The sequence below is a fragment of the Salmo salar genome, chromosome 28 (genome assembly GCF_965601325.2).
Source record: "Salmo salar chromosome 28, fSalSal1, whole genome shotgun sequence".
Taxonomy (NCBI): Eukaryota; Metazoa; Chordata; class Actinopteri; order Salmoniformes; family Salmonidae; genus Salmo; species Salmo salar.
This window is the reverse complement of record NC_138318.1, coordinates 32,148,382-32,164,968: the sequence shown is the minus strand read 5'-3', so window position 1 is coordinate 32,164,968 and position 16,587 is coordinate 32,148,382. Positions and strand designations below refer to the sequence as shown.

Sequence of the window (16,587 nt, the reverse complement as noted above, 5' to 3'; positions counted from 1 at the left end):
TGACTTAAATGTATGTGTCCAAGCATTTGAGTGAGGTAGGGTGAACAAGCATACACACGAGTGCTTGGACAGGTACATTTAAGTCATTTGTGTGAGATAGGGGCAACAAGCATACACACGAGTGCTTGGACACATACATTTATTAAGTCATTCGTGTGCAGAGGGAGAAACAGACAATCAGAGGACAAGAAGGGAGGTCATGGGACCACAACTAAGGCTGCATTCATAACAAGTGGGAAACTCTGACAATGCTACTTGTAAACCAGGAGGAACGAGTTGTGTTGGTTCATGTGCTTTGAACTCGTTGCGAACGGCGATTGGCTGATGGCAAACAAGCTGTGTCAACCATAAACTAAAAGTACAGCTATCACGTTCAAAAACGTTATCAATATATTCATGTTTTTAATAAATAACGTTTTGTTGTCGCATTTAACTGTATGCCCTGTGTCCCCTGTGTCTTCTGTATGCCCTGTGTCCCCTGTATACCCTGTGTCCCCTGTGTCCCCTGTATACCCTGTATACCCTGTGTCCCCTGTATACCCTGTATCCCCTGTATACCCTGTGTCCCCTGTATACCCTGTGTCTCCTGTATCCCCTGTATACCCTGTATCCCCTGTAATCCCTGTGTCCCCTGTATACCCTGTATCCCCTGTAATCCCTGTGTCCCCTGTATACCCTGTATACCCTGTATCCCCTGTAATCCCTGTGTCCCCTGTATACCCTGTATACCCTGTATCCCCTGTATACCCTGTATACCCTGTATCCCCTGTATACCCTGTATCCCCTGTATACCCTGTGTCTTCTGTATCCTCTGTATCCCCCTATATGCCCTGTGTCCCCTGTGTCCCGTGTATTCCCTGCGTCCCCTGTGTCTTCTGTGTCCCCTGTATCCTCTGTATCCCCCTGTATACCGTGTGTCCCCTGTATGACCTGTGTCTCCTGTGTCTTCTGTGTCTTCTGTATCCCCTGTGTCCCCTGTAATCCCTGTGTCCCCTGTATCCCCTTTATCCCCTGTATACCCTGTGTCCCCTGTATCTCCCTGTACCTTGAGCCTTCTTGGATGGGCACTCCTAATGTAATGCTATGGCAACATCCAAGAGGCTTGAATTTTCGAGCTCTCCCCGTAGATTTTGCGGTGACGCAGTGTCCCCATGAGTGACAGAACATTGAGCCAATCACGGTGCAACTAGAGAACATTACCAACCCCTACACTCCGTATTTTCCCCTGGCTGCCCCACCACCACAGAAAGCACTGAGCTAGGCTGAAACAGCTACATTTTGGAACTTGTAGTGGATATTTGAATCAATAATGAGGGGAGACAAGGTCAATCAACAATCAGGATATTAACTTTATTAAAATAACTTATTGATAAGGTATTTTACCCACACAAAAGTGAACAGAGTGAGAGAGCCCACTGAGTGGAGTGAGCCTCTGGGTTTTATACCATCTCAAGATAGGTACAACCTCAGAGATGACGTACAATGGTTCCAAACACATCCTGTGCCAGCACTTGGCCTCCAGTATAAAGAATGTGTTGTTTTGTTCAGTACTAAGAACACAAAAGGACATATTTCGTTACTTAGTCTCCACCTTGCTAAAAAAGGGAACCAGGGGAGAGGACGATCTCCCCCAAGGCCCAAGGAGGGGGTGACTAACGCACAGACATTGTGGAGACAAGTGATTGGTTCCCCATTACTCACACCATCCCTTCACATGGTTCATATTAGATGCACATTCACCTATGGAAACAATGTTCTCTTCTGACCTCCTTTGCCCTATTATCTTTCTGATATTCTGCATAGCAGCAGGGACATGTTGTTTGTCTATGGAGATTGCATGGCTGTGTGCTCAATTTTATACACCAGTCAGCAACACCTGTGGCTGAAATAGCCGAATCCACACATTTTAAGGCGTGTCCACATACTTCTGTATATAGTGTAATTTCCTACATATCTCATGTGTGTCCAGTAGGCTGCGCCTCATTCACAACCTGGAAAAGTTTTTATCTCCAGTAAAAAAAAAAATCTTAAATTACAGACGGGAAAGGTCTGTAGCATAGCCAAACACGTGAATGGATGGACCACGTGATGCTAGGCCTATGTATAACATTTTATTGGGTCTCGAGTTAATATTTTTTTAGCAAAGGTTTGCGAGGTAGTATTTTGTTGTGGAGAGCACAGAGCACACGCTGCCCAGCACACCCCCCTCTCTCCATCTAGCGCGGTCTGGCATTCGGAAAGAACAACTTTGCAGCAGAATCAAACAACCTGGACTGAGTGGTAGACGTAGCATAGTAAACGTAACTCCAGTGGCGTAATGTGACGTTTTGTATTTATTTATTTATTTTCATTTAACTAGGCAAGTCAGTTAAGAACAGATTTTTATTTACAATGGCGGGTTGCTGTCATACCTGGTCCATAGACTGCTTAAAAACAACAACATGTAATTTTGGAATTTGGGTGAACTATCCCTTTAAATAACCTTCTGTCTCATGTGACCATACCCCCCCCCACCCAAAAAAGAAATGTTGTAAAAAATTATAATATAATAAACACCTATCTTTTCCCACTAGCACTGACTTTGCAGATAAATACTTTGTTGAGGGAAAATGTCCTTGATACGATTGCGATGGGTTGTTGTCTCACCTAGCTATCTTAAAATGAATACACTAATTGTAAGTCACTCTGGATAAGAGTGTCTGCTCAATGACTAAAATGTTAAAAAAATATTTTCATAAAGTTTATCATACTAATTTGAGTATCCTGATTTAGATTTACTATGTTACGTCTAGTGTATGAGACCAGGCTGAATCGAAGCAGCAAGATCGGTGGCAGAATGCTGCAGTTTAACTGGATTTAACAACGGTGTGGGGCTCTGTCCTCGAATGAAGAGGAAGCTAATATCGATTTATTTTAATCTTCTTGGTTTGGACAGGTGTAGCGTAATATCATGCAAATGAAAGCCAACATTTTTATGTGGGCTGTTTACACAGCGGCACCTCGTTTACATGCTGATTGATTTTAGTTCAAGATGTCTTTATCTGCATCTACAAATATCCCACCTGCACTGACAGCGGATCAGCTAACGGTCATCGTGGCCTCCGGTGAGTGATGGCAGTCACAAAAACTTAAGTAGACTGCTGCTAAACCATGAACATATATATTCAGTCTACATAAACCTGTTGCTCTGATACAGGACTGGCTAACTGTTGATTGTTTAGGTTATATATGTTTTGCATGTGTTATAAATACACATTTAAAAGGAATCATGTATAACCTATATGTTTACATTAATGCCAAATAAGCTTCTTAGTCACGTCTGTGTTCTTGATGCCTCATTTCTGTAGTGTCCTGCCTGGTGTTCTTCGTAGTGATTCTCGTGCTCCTGGTGGTCTTGTACAGGAAAGACCCTTTCTGCTGCAGGGTGTCGAACAACCAGCACTGTACAGTAAGGAGATAAGTAATTTGGTTGGTAGGGCATGGCACTTGTAATGCCAGGATAGTGGGTTCGAATCCCGGGACCACCCATATGCAAAAATGTATGCACTCATGACTGTAAGTCTATAAATTGCTTTGGATGAAAGCTAATTTCTATATTATTGTTATAAACAGGGACAACATGTTATAAACGCCTAATGTATATTAATATCCTCTCTGATGCAGGGTCATCCAACACTATACAGGAAGACTATACATGTTATACATGTGTAATTAACAGGGAAACGTGTTATAAACGCCTAGTGTATATTGTACATATAAAGACCCATGCACAGTAAGGACATAAACACCTTACAAATGTGATATAAACATCTACAGGGCTTACCCTAATCTCATCACTAAGGTCATTTACAAATGGCTATAACGGTATTATACATGTGCTATAACCCCTAATTTTAAGGCTGCAAGGTCAGGCCTTACCAAGGAGCTCATTATCATCACAAACCCGGGTTTCTGGCGTGAAAGGCAAACACCCTCCGCATCGCAACCAATAGGGTTAACCCACTTGGTGGGAATGTAAGGTGGATCATATAGCGAGGATCGCTACAATATCATAAACATGTTCACCAGCTGGGAGCCTGATTACAGTAGCAGGAGTCTGGTAAACGAGGCTAGAGAAACATCCATAAACCATTATGTACTCACTGAGACAAAATAATATGAACACAGGTACAACAGAGTACTATAAACTCTGTGGAACTTTGTATAAATGTGTAATAATGGATTTCAGTAACCAATAAGAGCGAGATACGATAAAGGAGAATGATGTCATTATACATTTGCTGTTTTTTTTGTTGTTGCTCTAGCATGAAACATTCACAAGTTAGTTCAGGTGAAGAGAGATTCCTGTTTGTTTTTCTGCAGCAAGTAGACCAGACCTTATGGGCCCTGGTCAAAAGTAATGCAGTATACAGGCTATTCTACAGACGTGGTGTAAATTGGGGGTTGGTAATCAATTTATATTTGTATTGTATTTCTCCCAAACTTTCAGCACACATCTTCCAACATATGTCAAGTAGACATATATACTATTCACACACTTTGTTTTTTATTGCATATTTGAAATATTTACCTGAATTCATTACCACCCCACTAAGTTTGTTACTACCGAAACAAAGTGGAAAAGTTCAAATTAAGGGAGAACCGTCTACAGTAGTGATCATTTGGATTCATTTTGATTAACCTTCTATTCCAGATTAGAAATGTTATTGGCAGACCAAATTAAGAAAATAGTAAAAACATGACTTTTTACCAGATTTTCAAAACCTTTCAATTTCATTTAGAGAAATATCATCTCTATTATTGTCTGTAAAATGTTCCATGTTGATTGTAAGAATCTCAAACTTGTAGATTTAATTAAATATGCATCTAGCTAATTATGTTGTTAGATGTGGAAATGATCCCTTTACCAATCTTTATTTTGGCAAAATAACAGGCGCTTTGGTGACAAGTGTCAATCATAGAGATAAATAGAGGACTCTAGCTGGATATAACCAATGTTCCCTCTAAACTGCACGCTTCCGTGGACACACAGCTCCCCCGGGATTGCAGTACAGAAGAAATATCAGCCTGCGCAGAGAAGCACAAGATTGAAATTCACTCAACTACCTAGAGTTTTCCCCGTTAGTTAACACTACCAACGTTTTTCTTTACTGTGGGAATTTTGATCAAATCAATGCAATATTAGCCACTTTCATTGCAACATACTGAAACAAAACTAACTATGCAAGAGATGTTGTTGTAGGCAGAACGCAGCAGAGTAGGATTCTATTTAATTGACAGGCACGACTCATGCCTGTACTCTACACAGACTGGTGCGCCATAACCAATCAGAGTTGCAGTAGGCCTATATGCAAATAGACCATTGCCATATGTGGATCTGTGCCATTCACTTTGAACTGGACTGTTTTTACAGCATGAGCGGTCGTGAGTAGATGCGTTTCTTTTGAGATCAAAGCGAGAGCTAACGTGTATGAATATGGCCGGTGTCAGTAAACATCTGCAAAAAAGCGTAATGAAATTGAACTAATTCTTATTTACAGTGATGGCCTACACCAGCCAAACCCAGACGACATTGAGCGCCACCCTATGGGACTCCCAATCACAGCCGGAGGTTTTACAGCCTGGATTCAAACCAGGGACTGTAGTGACACCTCTTGTACTGAGATGCAGTGCCTTAGAACGCTGCGCCACTCGGGAGCCCTTAAGAGGGTGTGAACAATGCTGAACGGATGTAGACAAAGAATAGATACCAAAATATTCAAAGGCCATTTTCTCAAAAGTGAGTTTAGAAGTTGATCAACTTTCAAAGCAGAATTACTTTCCCATTTTTCCTCAAATGCAGTGTATGATATACCATTTTGTAGCTCTGAATCTCTACTTTTATCCAATGTAAAAAACACAATCTCAAATGTTGCTACGTAAGACTGAATCCAGGTGGTGAGTCATATTTGTTAATATCCTTTGCTAGTTAGTGAGTTATTAGCCCAATTATAGATCATTTGTAGTCAGCAATAGGGGAGTGATTGCTTCCTACAAGAACATAAAACGTGTACATTTCTAGACATCTTTGAAAAGCGATTCAGGTAAAGAGCTTTTTTTGGTCTTAAAGGGGCAGTGTTGTATTTTGAGACAGACATAATTTGGTATGGAAATAATTATGCATTTTATTTTGTAAAGTGGTTTCTAGCATCACCTCCTTGTCTGAAGGACAAGTGGATAAACAGGTTAATGTCAAAACCTGCATGTTTTTTTAAAAAGACTACATTGAACACCACACATTGGCTGCTACTGTAGGCTGAATGACAGAACAGCTATTTCCATGTTAAAATGTTATGGGATGTATTTTCTCCATTGTTTATGATGGTGGGCCACTCTGGTAGGTCTACATTATGATCAAATAGCCACAGCAGCCTACTTGACCACTGTTAAAACTAACTTAAAGCGGGTACAGCCTCAGTGTTCACAGTAAACGCGTGCCGAAAGTTGCACAGAATTTTCACAACGTTCAAGTTTGCGCTCTGCAGACCTGAAATTTGTTCAATGACAAAAAAAATGTAAGCGAACATTGTATATAACTCGTTTTAGTATAGAGATTGCCATTGAGGTCTTCCACTATTTAAAAGTTGTCAACTGGGTGGGGATTCTTTATGGGTTGGGAGTGATCAGCCAATGATCAGAGAGCATTGTCTTCTTCAAATTGGGATGCCTATTATTGTAAACCAAAAACTAAGGCACTATCCAGGAGCCAAGACCATGATTTATGCCAGGACATTGGTCCCAAGATCCAGATCCAGTGAGTTGGAATAAGACAAGTAAAAACACGTGTTTATGTGTTCTCAAGACCACTAGATCAAGAGTCTATGGACCCTTTCTTCAACTGTAGAGTACAGTCCTATAGTGTACAGTACAGTAGAGTCCTATAGTGTACAGTACAGTAGAGTCCTATAGTGTACAGTACAGTAGAGTACAGTCCTATAGTGTACAGTACAGTAGAGTCCTATAGTGTACAGTACAGTAGAGTACAGTCCTATAGTGTACAGTACAGTAGAGTACAGTCCTATAGTGTACAGTACAGTAGAGTACAGTCCTATAGTGTACAGTACAGTACAGTCCTATAGTGTACAGTACAGTAGAGTACAGTCCTATAGTGTACAGTACAGTAGAGTCCTATAGTGTACAGTACAGTAGAGTCCTATAGTGTACAGTACAGTAGAGTACAGTCCTATAGTGTACAGTACAGTACAGTCCTATAGTGTACAGTACAGTAGAGTACAGTCCTATAGTGTACAGTAGAGTACAGTCCTATAGTGTACAGTACAGTACAGTAGAGCACAGTCCTATAGTGTACAGTACACTAGAGTACAGTCCTATAGTGTACAGTACAGTAGAGCACAGTCCTATAGTGTACAGTACAGTAGAGTACAGTCCTATAGTGTACAGTAGAGTACAGTCCTATAGTGTACAGTACAGTAGAGTACAGTCCTATAGTGTACAGTAGAGTACAGTCCTATAGTGTACAGTACAGTACAGTAGAGCACAGTCCTATAGTGTACAGTACAGTAGAGCACAGTCCTATAGTGTACAGTACAGTAGAGCACAGTCCTATAGTGTACAGTACAGTAGAGCACAGTCCTATAGTGTACAGTACAGTAGAGTCCTATAGTGTACAGTACAGTAGAGCACAGTCCTATAGTGCACAGTACAGTAGAGTACAGTCCTATAGTGTACAGTACAGTAGAGCACAGTCCTATAGTGTACAGTACAGTAGAGTACAGTCCTATAGTGTACAGTAGAGTACAGTCCTATAGTGTACAGTACAGTAGAGTACAGTCCTATAGTGTACATTAGAGTACAGTCCTATAGTGTACAGTACAGTACAGTAGAGCACAGTCCTATAGTGTACAGTACAGTAGAGCACAGTCCTATAGTGTACAGTACAGTAGAGCACAGTCCTATAGTGTACAGTACAGTAGAGCACAGTCCTATAGTGTACAGTACAGTAGAGCACAGTCTAGTCCTTTAGAGTACAGTAGATTAGGGTACATCACAGTACAGTAGAGTACAGTCCTATAGTGTACAGTACAGTAGAGCACAGTCCTATTGTGTACAGTACAGTAAAGTACAGTACAGTCCTTTAGAGTACAGTAGATTAGGGTACATCACAGTACAGTAGAGCACAGTCCTATAGTGTACAGTACAGTAGAGCACAGTCCTATTGTGTACAGTACAGTAGAGTACAGTACAGTCCTTTAGAGTACAGTAGATTAGGGTACATCACAGTACAGTAGAGCACAGTCCTATAGTGTACAGTACAGTGGAGTACAGTACAGTCCTTTACAGTACAGTAGATTAGGGTACATCACAGTACAGTAGAGCACAGTCCTATAGTGTACAGTACAGTAGAGTACAGTACAGTCCTTTAGGGTACATCACAGTACAGTAGAGCACAGTCCTATAGTGTACAGTACAGTAGAGCACAGTACAGTAGAGTACAGTACAGTAGCGCACAGTCCTATAGTGTACAGTACAGTAGAGTACAGTACAGTCCTTTAGAGTACAGTAGATTAGGGTACATCACAGTATAGTAGAGCACAGTCCTATTGTGTACAGTACAGTAGAGTACAGTACAGTCCTTTAGAGTACAGTAGATTAGGGTACATCACAGTACAGTAGAGCACAGTCCTATAGTGTACAGTACAGTAGAGTACAGTACAGTCCTTTAGAGTACAGTAGATTAGGGTACATCACAGTACAGTAGAGCACAGTCCTATAGTGTACAGTACAGTAGAGTACAGTACAGTCCTTTAGAGTACAGTAGATTAGGGTACATCACAGTACAGTAGAGCACAGTCCTATAGTGTACAGTGCAGTAGAGTACAGTACAGTCCTTTAGAGTACAGTAGATTAGGGTACATCACAGTACAGTAGAGCACAGTCCTATAGTGTACAGTACAGTAGAGTACAGTACAGTCCTTTAGAGTACAGTAGATTAGGGTACATCACAGTACAGTAGAGTACAGTCCTATAGTGTACAGTACAGTAGAGCACAGTCCTATTGTGTACAGTACAGTAGAGTACAGTACAGTCCTTTAGAGTACAGTAGATTAGGGTACATCACAGGACAGTAGAGCACAGTCCTATAGTGTACAGTACAGTAGAGTACAGTACAGTCCTTTAGGGTACATCACAGTACAGTAGAGCACAGTCCTATAGTGTACAGTACAGTAGAGCACAGTCCTATAGTGTACAGTACAGTAGAGTACAGTACAGTCCTTTAGAGTACAGTAGATTAGGGTACATCACAGTACAGTAGAGCACAGTCCTATAGTGTGCAGTACAGTAGAGTACAGTAGAGTCCTTTAGAGTACAGTAGATTAGGGTACATCACAGTACAGTAGAGCACAGTCCTATAGTGTACAGTACAGTAGAGTACAGTACAGTCCTTTAGAGTACAGTAGATTAGGGTACATCACAGTACAGTAGAGCAGAGTCCTATTGTGTACAGTACAGTAGAGTACAGTACAGTCCTTTAGAGTACAGTAGATTAGGGTACATCACAGTACAGTAGAGCACAGTCCTATAGTGTACAGTACAGTAGAGAACAGTACTGTCCTTTAGAGTACAGTAGATTAGGGTTCATCACAGTACAGTAGAGCACAGTCCTATAGTGTACAGTACAGTAGAGTACAGTCTAGTCCTTTAGAGTACAGTAGATTAGGGTACATCACAGTACAGTAGAGCACAGTCCTATAGTGTACAGTACAGTAGAGTACAGTACAGTCCTTTAGGGTACATCACAGTACAGTAGAGCACAGTCCTATAGTGTACAGTACAGTAGAGCACAGTACAGTAGAGTACAGTACAGTAGAGCACAGTCCTATAGTGTACAGTACAGTAGAGTACAGTCCTATAGAGTACAGTACAGTAGAGCACAGTCCTATAGTGTAGAGTACAGTAGATTAGGGTACATCACAGTACAGTAGAGCACAGTCCTATAGTGTACAGTACAGTAGAGTACAGTACAGTCCTTTAGAGTACAGTAGATTAGGGTACATCACAGTACAGTAGAGCACAGTCCTATAGTGTGCAGTACAGTACAGTACAGTCCTTTAGAGTACAGTAGATTAGGGTACATCACAGTACAGTAGAGCACAGTCCTATAGTGTACAGTAGATTATTTATTTATTTTATTTAACTAGGCAAGTCAGTTAAGAACAAATTCTTATTTACAATGACAGCCTACCCTGGCCAAACCCTAGTGGCTGTAGTGGCTGTTTTAAAAGGTTTACGTGAATAATATTTCCCTGTGCAACTCTGTTTTCTGTATTTGTTATGATACAGAGCTGAGAGAGCAGGCAGTGCACAGCTCAGTTGATAAGGTTAAGGTCATTACCCCCTGCTTTTTGTATCCATATTTTTCTCCCCTATTGAGAATGCAACCACAGATAAACTCTCCTTTGACCTTTTGGTTGGTTGTATCAAAAACATTGTTATTCTTCTGTTAATATACAGCAATTTGTTATTCAACCATCTGAGATAACCTTTCATGAGTGTGTTTTTCCTTTGCATCACATGCTAGTCAGTTACAGTGAAGGCCATCCTCCAGACCCATTTGCCTCCCACTCCTTTCCTTCCACTCATTCAAGCCAAACATTTTCAATATTAACATAGAAAATATCAACACTGTTGCTTTGTTAAACCAGTATTAGTTGATTAAATTACAAATGATGCTGTGATATTATGGAGGCTGCCAGGGGATTGTGTGTGCACAATGATGTCTCATGTTAAAATCCATATACCGTTATCAGTAGGGAACAGGTATCCATGAGACTGCAACAGAGTGTCAGAGCCGAGTCAGAGGGATAAACAAAGAGATGGTTGGATCTAACTGTAGAATTTGGCAAAGGCATTTTCCATTGTGTGGTCGATTGTGCATAACATGCATCAGATCAGGAGAACAGCTCTGGTAGTCCTTATCAAGACTGATTCTAATTTAGTGGAGTATATTATTGGGCTTGAAGAAAATGTAATTATAGCTCTATAGCCAAGTTACTCAATCACCGCCTAGTAACCTAGGTAGAGGTTAATTCATTGGAGAATTGTATTGAACTGTTGTCATGCCTTTGTTGTTGCTGCTGCGTTACTAATTGTAAAGATAGAATAGAACAGAATAGAACATATTAGAATAGAACAGAATAGAATAACTTTATTTTACACCGACTGAACTTTGGTAAGATTTAAGACAATTTTCCACTGTAGTGTAGACAGACTTTAACAAGTCTTCCCTCTTCTCTCCCTACCCAGGATGCTCCACCCCAGTACAACAGAAGACAGTCTCTAGTGGTGTCTCCCTACGATGAACGTACTGCTGCCATGGCCCACGGAAACATTGGTTCCCAGGTGAAAAAAAGCCTCCGTCTTTACATAGTAGGGGAGAGTGGGGTAAGTTTAGCCATTTTGTTCATTCAGCATCACCCTGTCAAGGGAAATATGGTATTCTTTCTAACAAAGATATCCACATATATTTCAGGATGTTGTGTATACCTGGTAATAATCAGAATACATGTAAACTTTACAGTTTTGAAAGCATAGCTTGTCCAAAAAAAGTGGTCTTTCATCATAACTTACTCAGGGTATGGGGTAAGTAGAGTCGCAGGACAGGGTAAGTTGAGCCCCGGGACAGGGTAAGTAGAGCCGCGGGACAGGGTAAGTTGAGCCCCGGGACAGGTTAAGTTGAGCCGCGGGACAGGGTAAGTAGAGCCGCGGGACAGGGTAAGTTGAGCCGCGGGACAGGGTAAGTAGAGCCGCGAGACAGGGTAAGTTGAGCCTCGGGACAGGGTAAGTTGAGCCTCGGGACAGGGTAAGTAGAGCCGCGGGACAGGGTAAGGAGAGCCGCGGGACAGGTTAAGTAGAGCCGCGGGACAGGTTAAGTTGAGCCTCGGGACAGGTTAAGTAGAGCCGCTGGATTTAGGTATCCCAAATGTATTTTACAATTTTTTTGATGAAACATTGAATTTGGCCTTACTGCTATTAGCCTATAGAAATGCAATGAATAACAGAATCATACATGGAAAAACAGATGTCCTATATCTGAGAGATTAAATAAAGATCAGGAGATGTATTTTTTTACACCTATTTAGCCCCTTTTTTAGGCACTAAACTACTTCCACACAGTATGTACTTCCATTCATTTTTTAAACTGGTACTGGGCACCTTCAGGCGAGTCTTGTGAGGCTTGTCGGCGTCCTAGAGCAAAACAACCGACATGTACTGTGCATGTAATGAAAGAGTCACCTTTCCATAGAGGGGTCACATTAGTGTGTAGCCCAAAACGTTTGGACGCTACAGACAGAAGTTGGCAGATCGGCGGTACCGACTTCAGACGAGTCTAGTGACGCTTGTGGGGGTTGTAGAGCAAAACTATAATAGAGATCTCTTGCCTAACAGACAGATATGTATGGGGATTTTTTTTATTATGCTAATTATATTTCCACGGGGGGAAATGGACTCAAGAGGGTTTTAACACAGGCTTAACACCTAACAAACGCTTTATACTTTTTTAAACACTTTTAACACAGGCAAGGCCCTGTTGTTACCTCATATCCCAGCAATAATGCCTTGCATTACGCCTGGGAAGAAAACATTTACATTTGCTCAATTTGACTCAAACTATTGACTCAAATTAAACATGGCCATTGGCTCAATCTACCCTAAGGCAAACATTTGAACTATATTAGCCCACACAGCTACAAGGATGCACTTTCATGCTAGGTTTAGAACCTCATATTGAAGCTTATAGAGAAGCTTGTTTTTTGTACCTAACTTGCTTAAACACTTTTTCCATGTGGTTACTTCCTCCACAAAGTCCATGAAATTATGACCTCTTCCTAAATATTCGGTAAAATTATACATTTTGTGTATGGTTTACTAGAAACAAGGGTGGCTCAACTTACCCCACACTCCCCTATTACACATCGAGATTTAGGTATTAATTCATTCACTTCTCCCTATTATAATCTCTATTTAAAAACCATCTGACCTGCTTTCACATTGTTATTGATGCCCAGTGTCGTTTGTAATTAGGCTGCGTTTACACAGGCAGCCCAATTCTGATCTTTTTCCACTAACTGGTCTTTTGAGCAATCAGATCAACTCTTGAAAAATAGAAAAAGTGATATCATATAAACATGTTTGGTGTGTGTCTGCAGCTTCCAGGGAGGCTGTTTATCATCGGTAAGCCCAGTAGCTATCACCTGGATGGGATCCTGCCCCGCCTTCCGTCCTACGAGAGCGTCCGTAAGAAGGACCGTCAGAGACAGATCCACTCTATGATAGCCAACCGCTTTGGTATCAGCCCCACACAGTCTGAAACGGAGGTCAGTCACTCCTCTGTTCTGGACCTATTTTTATTATGTATTGTTCACTGCCTATATAAATATCTATTTTGCCATTGATTTATTCAAGCCTTATTTTACCATGTAAGTTGACTAAGAACACATTCTCATTTACATTCAATGAAATTGTGGAAGGATGTTGCAGGGCTCCCTTGTAAAAGAGACCTTGCTCTCAATGGGATTCCCTGTTGAGATCAAGGTCAAATAAAAATGAATATATTCATACATAGAATATTTATTTATTACAGTAAATTTGATCTCATAAAATGTCTCTGTACCTACAGCCTCCTCCGACGTATGAGGAGACTCTTCGCCAGTCCATGATCATCTCCTCTGAAGACCTACAGTCTGTTGAGGCACGTCCCTCAGACCTCCCTCTCTCCACCTCTACCTCCAGCCTTGAACACACAGTGACAGTAGCCCGGTCACCCTACCACCCTATTCAGAGCCCGACCCAGGAACCCCTCTCTGTCTAGTCCAGGAGTTATTTGAGGGCCGGAACACTACTGGTTTTCAACTTCGCATTTTAACTACAGACTCATGTTTCTACCCTTTGCAAGAGAAAAGAAGACAAATCAACAAAGAAAGAGACATTGTCATGATAATGCATGAGTCAGTTTCACTCAGAGTTTGTCCTACTGAGACTAACGCTCTCAACTCTGACTGTCTGTTGGTGTAGCGAGTGGTTTTAACATGACTGTATGCTGTAAATGGCTTGATATCCTGCCACTGGCAATGATATCCTTTATCAGCTAAATAATCAAATCAGCCTACATTTCAAACTCTAGACATGCTCGGGTGTGTGGAAAGAAGATGTCCGCACCTCACAAGCAGACATATTATGCTTCAATCACAACGTCCAATGTTGTAGACAACCACAAAACAAGGACACTGTCTCGAGTTGAACGTGTTAATGAAAAATCGAAATCTCCTTGTTTCAAAAGAACACCGAGCTATGAATACCCAGCTACCTGACATGTGATGATGACGGCTTTGAGTGTAGGGCCAGACCAGAGAGCTGTTGTGGTTGAACACATCACTAATTATTAACACTACTGAGACAGACAATGCCTATGTCCCAAATGGCACCCTTAATCCCCATGTAGTGCACTACATAGGAAATAGGGTCCCATTTGAGACACAATCAAAGTGTGTTCACTCAGGAACAGTTGACCAGGGACTGTTTGTCTTAACCCAGGTCAAACTAACTATGCACAGAGAAACTCACAATGACCCTGACGTTTTCTGACCGTGACGTTCCGGATTGTTTTTGAAACTGCACTGTCGGTTAGGGGCTCGTAAGTAAGCATTTCACTGTAAGGTGTGACCTGTTGTACTCGGCGCATGTGACTAATACAATTTGATTTGATTTACCTCCTGGGCTAAACTGGAATGGGTTTGTCAATGTGTTTAGACTGAGATACGTTATGTATACTATGTAAAACATTCCTATTATGTGTGACCCAAATCAAACAAAAAAACATGTGAAAGTAATAGTTAAATAGCTGAACCAAAAAGGGTAAAATAGGTGAACTAAAGTAGATATAAATTACCTATCCGCTTTTTAAAAAAGTTTACTCTAACCACGTTTCCATCCACATTTTTAATGCTAGTAAAGTCAGCTGTGAAGGAAACAAGAAGTTTCAGTACTATTTTATAAATGCTGACAGATCATTTGTTCGTTCGACATGGTGGGATCTTTTTGTGTCTGTAAAATGTGTTATGTGAGAAATGGCGGTGGAAACTCGTTTATGCACAAATATTGATATAACAACCATCGTATGGAAGTAAACTTGGAGTCACGCGATGACATGGTGTGTGTGGTCCTCCCACTACGACTGGGGAATCCATGCAGTTTATTAGAATACAGATGAAATAAATGATGAACTTCACAGGGGGGTGAAAGTGCACAGTGATGAGCTTGATGCTCCTTTCCAATAAATATTGAGGGTCTGATTCTGGTGATCGATGCTTGACTGCCATTTGACAAAAACAAATATTGTTGCTCCTATCCATAATAATCTCATCATGTAGACTAGCCTACCCGCACTGTATCTACAAGCTGTTGGCTAGAGCGAACGTGCCAAGACCAATGAGCCTGTCCTCCTACAGCTCCCCCCACCAGCCTCCATTGCAGAGTAGGTACATTTACTATTTAACGTAACAGTTCTTTGTGACAAAACTATCAGTAGAAGTGAAAATGTGATGGCAACATATTGAACTTTAGACTTTTATTAAGTACATGAAAACTTAAGCAAAAAAGAAAATTGTGTGCGTCATCGCTCACTGATTTTTATTTGCAAGAAGTCAGTTTGAATTACACCACTAGTGGGAAAATCTCCATATTTTCTTTATGCAGATTTATTGAATATTCACATGAAAATCAGTCTCTAATTAAATGGAAAACTAGCTAGTGAGACAAATTAGTTTAGATTTGTTGTATTAACTTGACCTATATTCATCTGACAGGATTGCTATCAAACTTACTGTCAAGGTGTCAAAAGGGAACACTCCTGCTGTTCTGTTCATTGACGTTTGTTAAAGTGAGTTAATTTGTCCGTTTTTCTCTACCAGGCACAAATATGTCCATATCCTAGAATAGATGGTGAGTAATGTCAGCGAAGGGAGTAGCGACCTCATTTTAACCTCTCCCTCTTTGCAGAGTTTCTCTCCCCAAACGCAATCTTCCCCTAAGCACTTACAAATCTTATAACACAACACGCTCTAAACTACAGCGCTCATCAGTTATTAGAGGGCCTCCATGAGAAGTGTTTTGACAAGCTGTCATCTTGTGGTGAATGTACCAGGGCATTCGTAATGTATTCCACACTCCCCTGCATTCCACTGGGAGGAGTTGACATACCATCTGTAACTCATACTCTCAAAATAAATGGCACCTAACTCACTCTACAGGTTCTGAGTAAAGTATGATTTGTAAAATACTATAAACATCCTGCCATCACACTGGGCACAGACATCAGTCCAAATTCTACTTTTGATTTCCATTTGGTGGAGTTGTCAACTACTGTGAATTCAACAACAAAACATCTCACCATGTCATTGGATTTAGGTTCAAAGTTTGGCGAAAGACAAATTCCCTTACGTTGATGACTTTCTTTCAAATTGAATCAGTTTTACACATTGATAAAAAAAAATTGTTGAAATAACGTAGAAACATTGATTCAATCAGTTT

The 16,587-nt window shown here is 40.9% G+C and overlaps 1 protein-coding gene across 1 annotated transcript; it reads left to right on the top strand.

Annotated features, from left to right (window-relative positions):
- Positions 1-2,599: 2,599 nt before the first annotated feature.
- On the top strand, positions 2,600-16,304 carry LOC106589855 (uncharacterized). Its single transcript, XM_014180252.3, has 5 exons — positions 2,600-3,104; positions 3,348-3,448; positions 11,305-11,400; positions 13,209-13,376; positions 13,679-16,304. The coding sequence occupies exons 1-5, from the start codon at positions 3,032-3,034 to the stop codon at positions 13,868-13,870; spliced, it is 630 nt and encodes a 209-aa protein (XP_014035727.1). The 5' UTR covers positions 2,600-3,031; the 3' UTR covers positions 13,871-16,304.
- Positions 16,305-16,587: the final 283 nt, after the last annotated feature.

What these genes read in the sequence shown, in the direction of transcription:
- LOC106589855 (XM_014180252.3), top strand. Translation starts at nt 3,032, where the DNA reads ATGTCTTTATCTGCATCTACAAATATCCCACCTGCACTGACAGCGGAT. An exon ending in CGAACAACCAGCACTGTACA is followed by an intron (nt 3,449 to 11,304) that starts GTAAGGAGATAA and finishes CTCCCTACCCAG; the next exon opens with GATGCTCCACCCCAGTACAA. An exon ending in CCACACAGTCTGAAACGGAG is followed by an intron (nt 13,377 to 13,678) that starts GTCAGTCACTCC and finishes CTGTACCTACAG; the next exon opens with CCTCCTCCGACGTATGAGGA.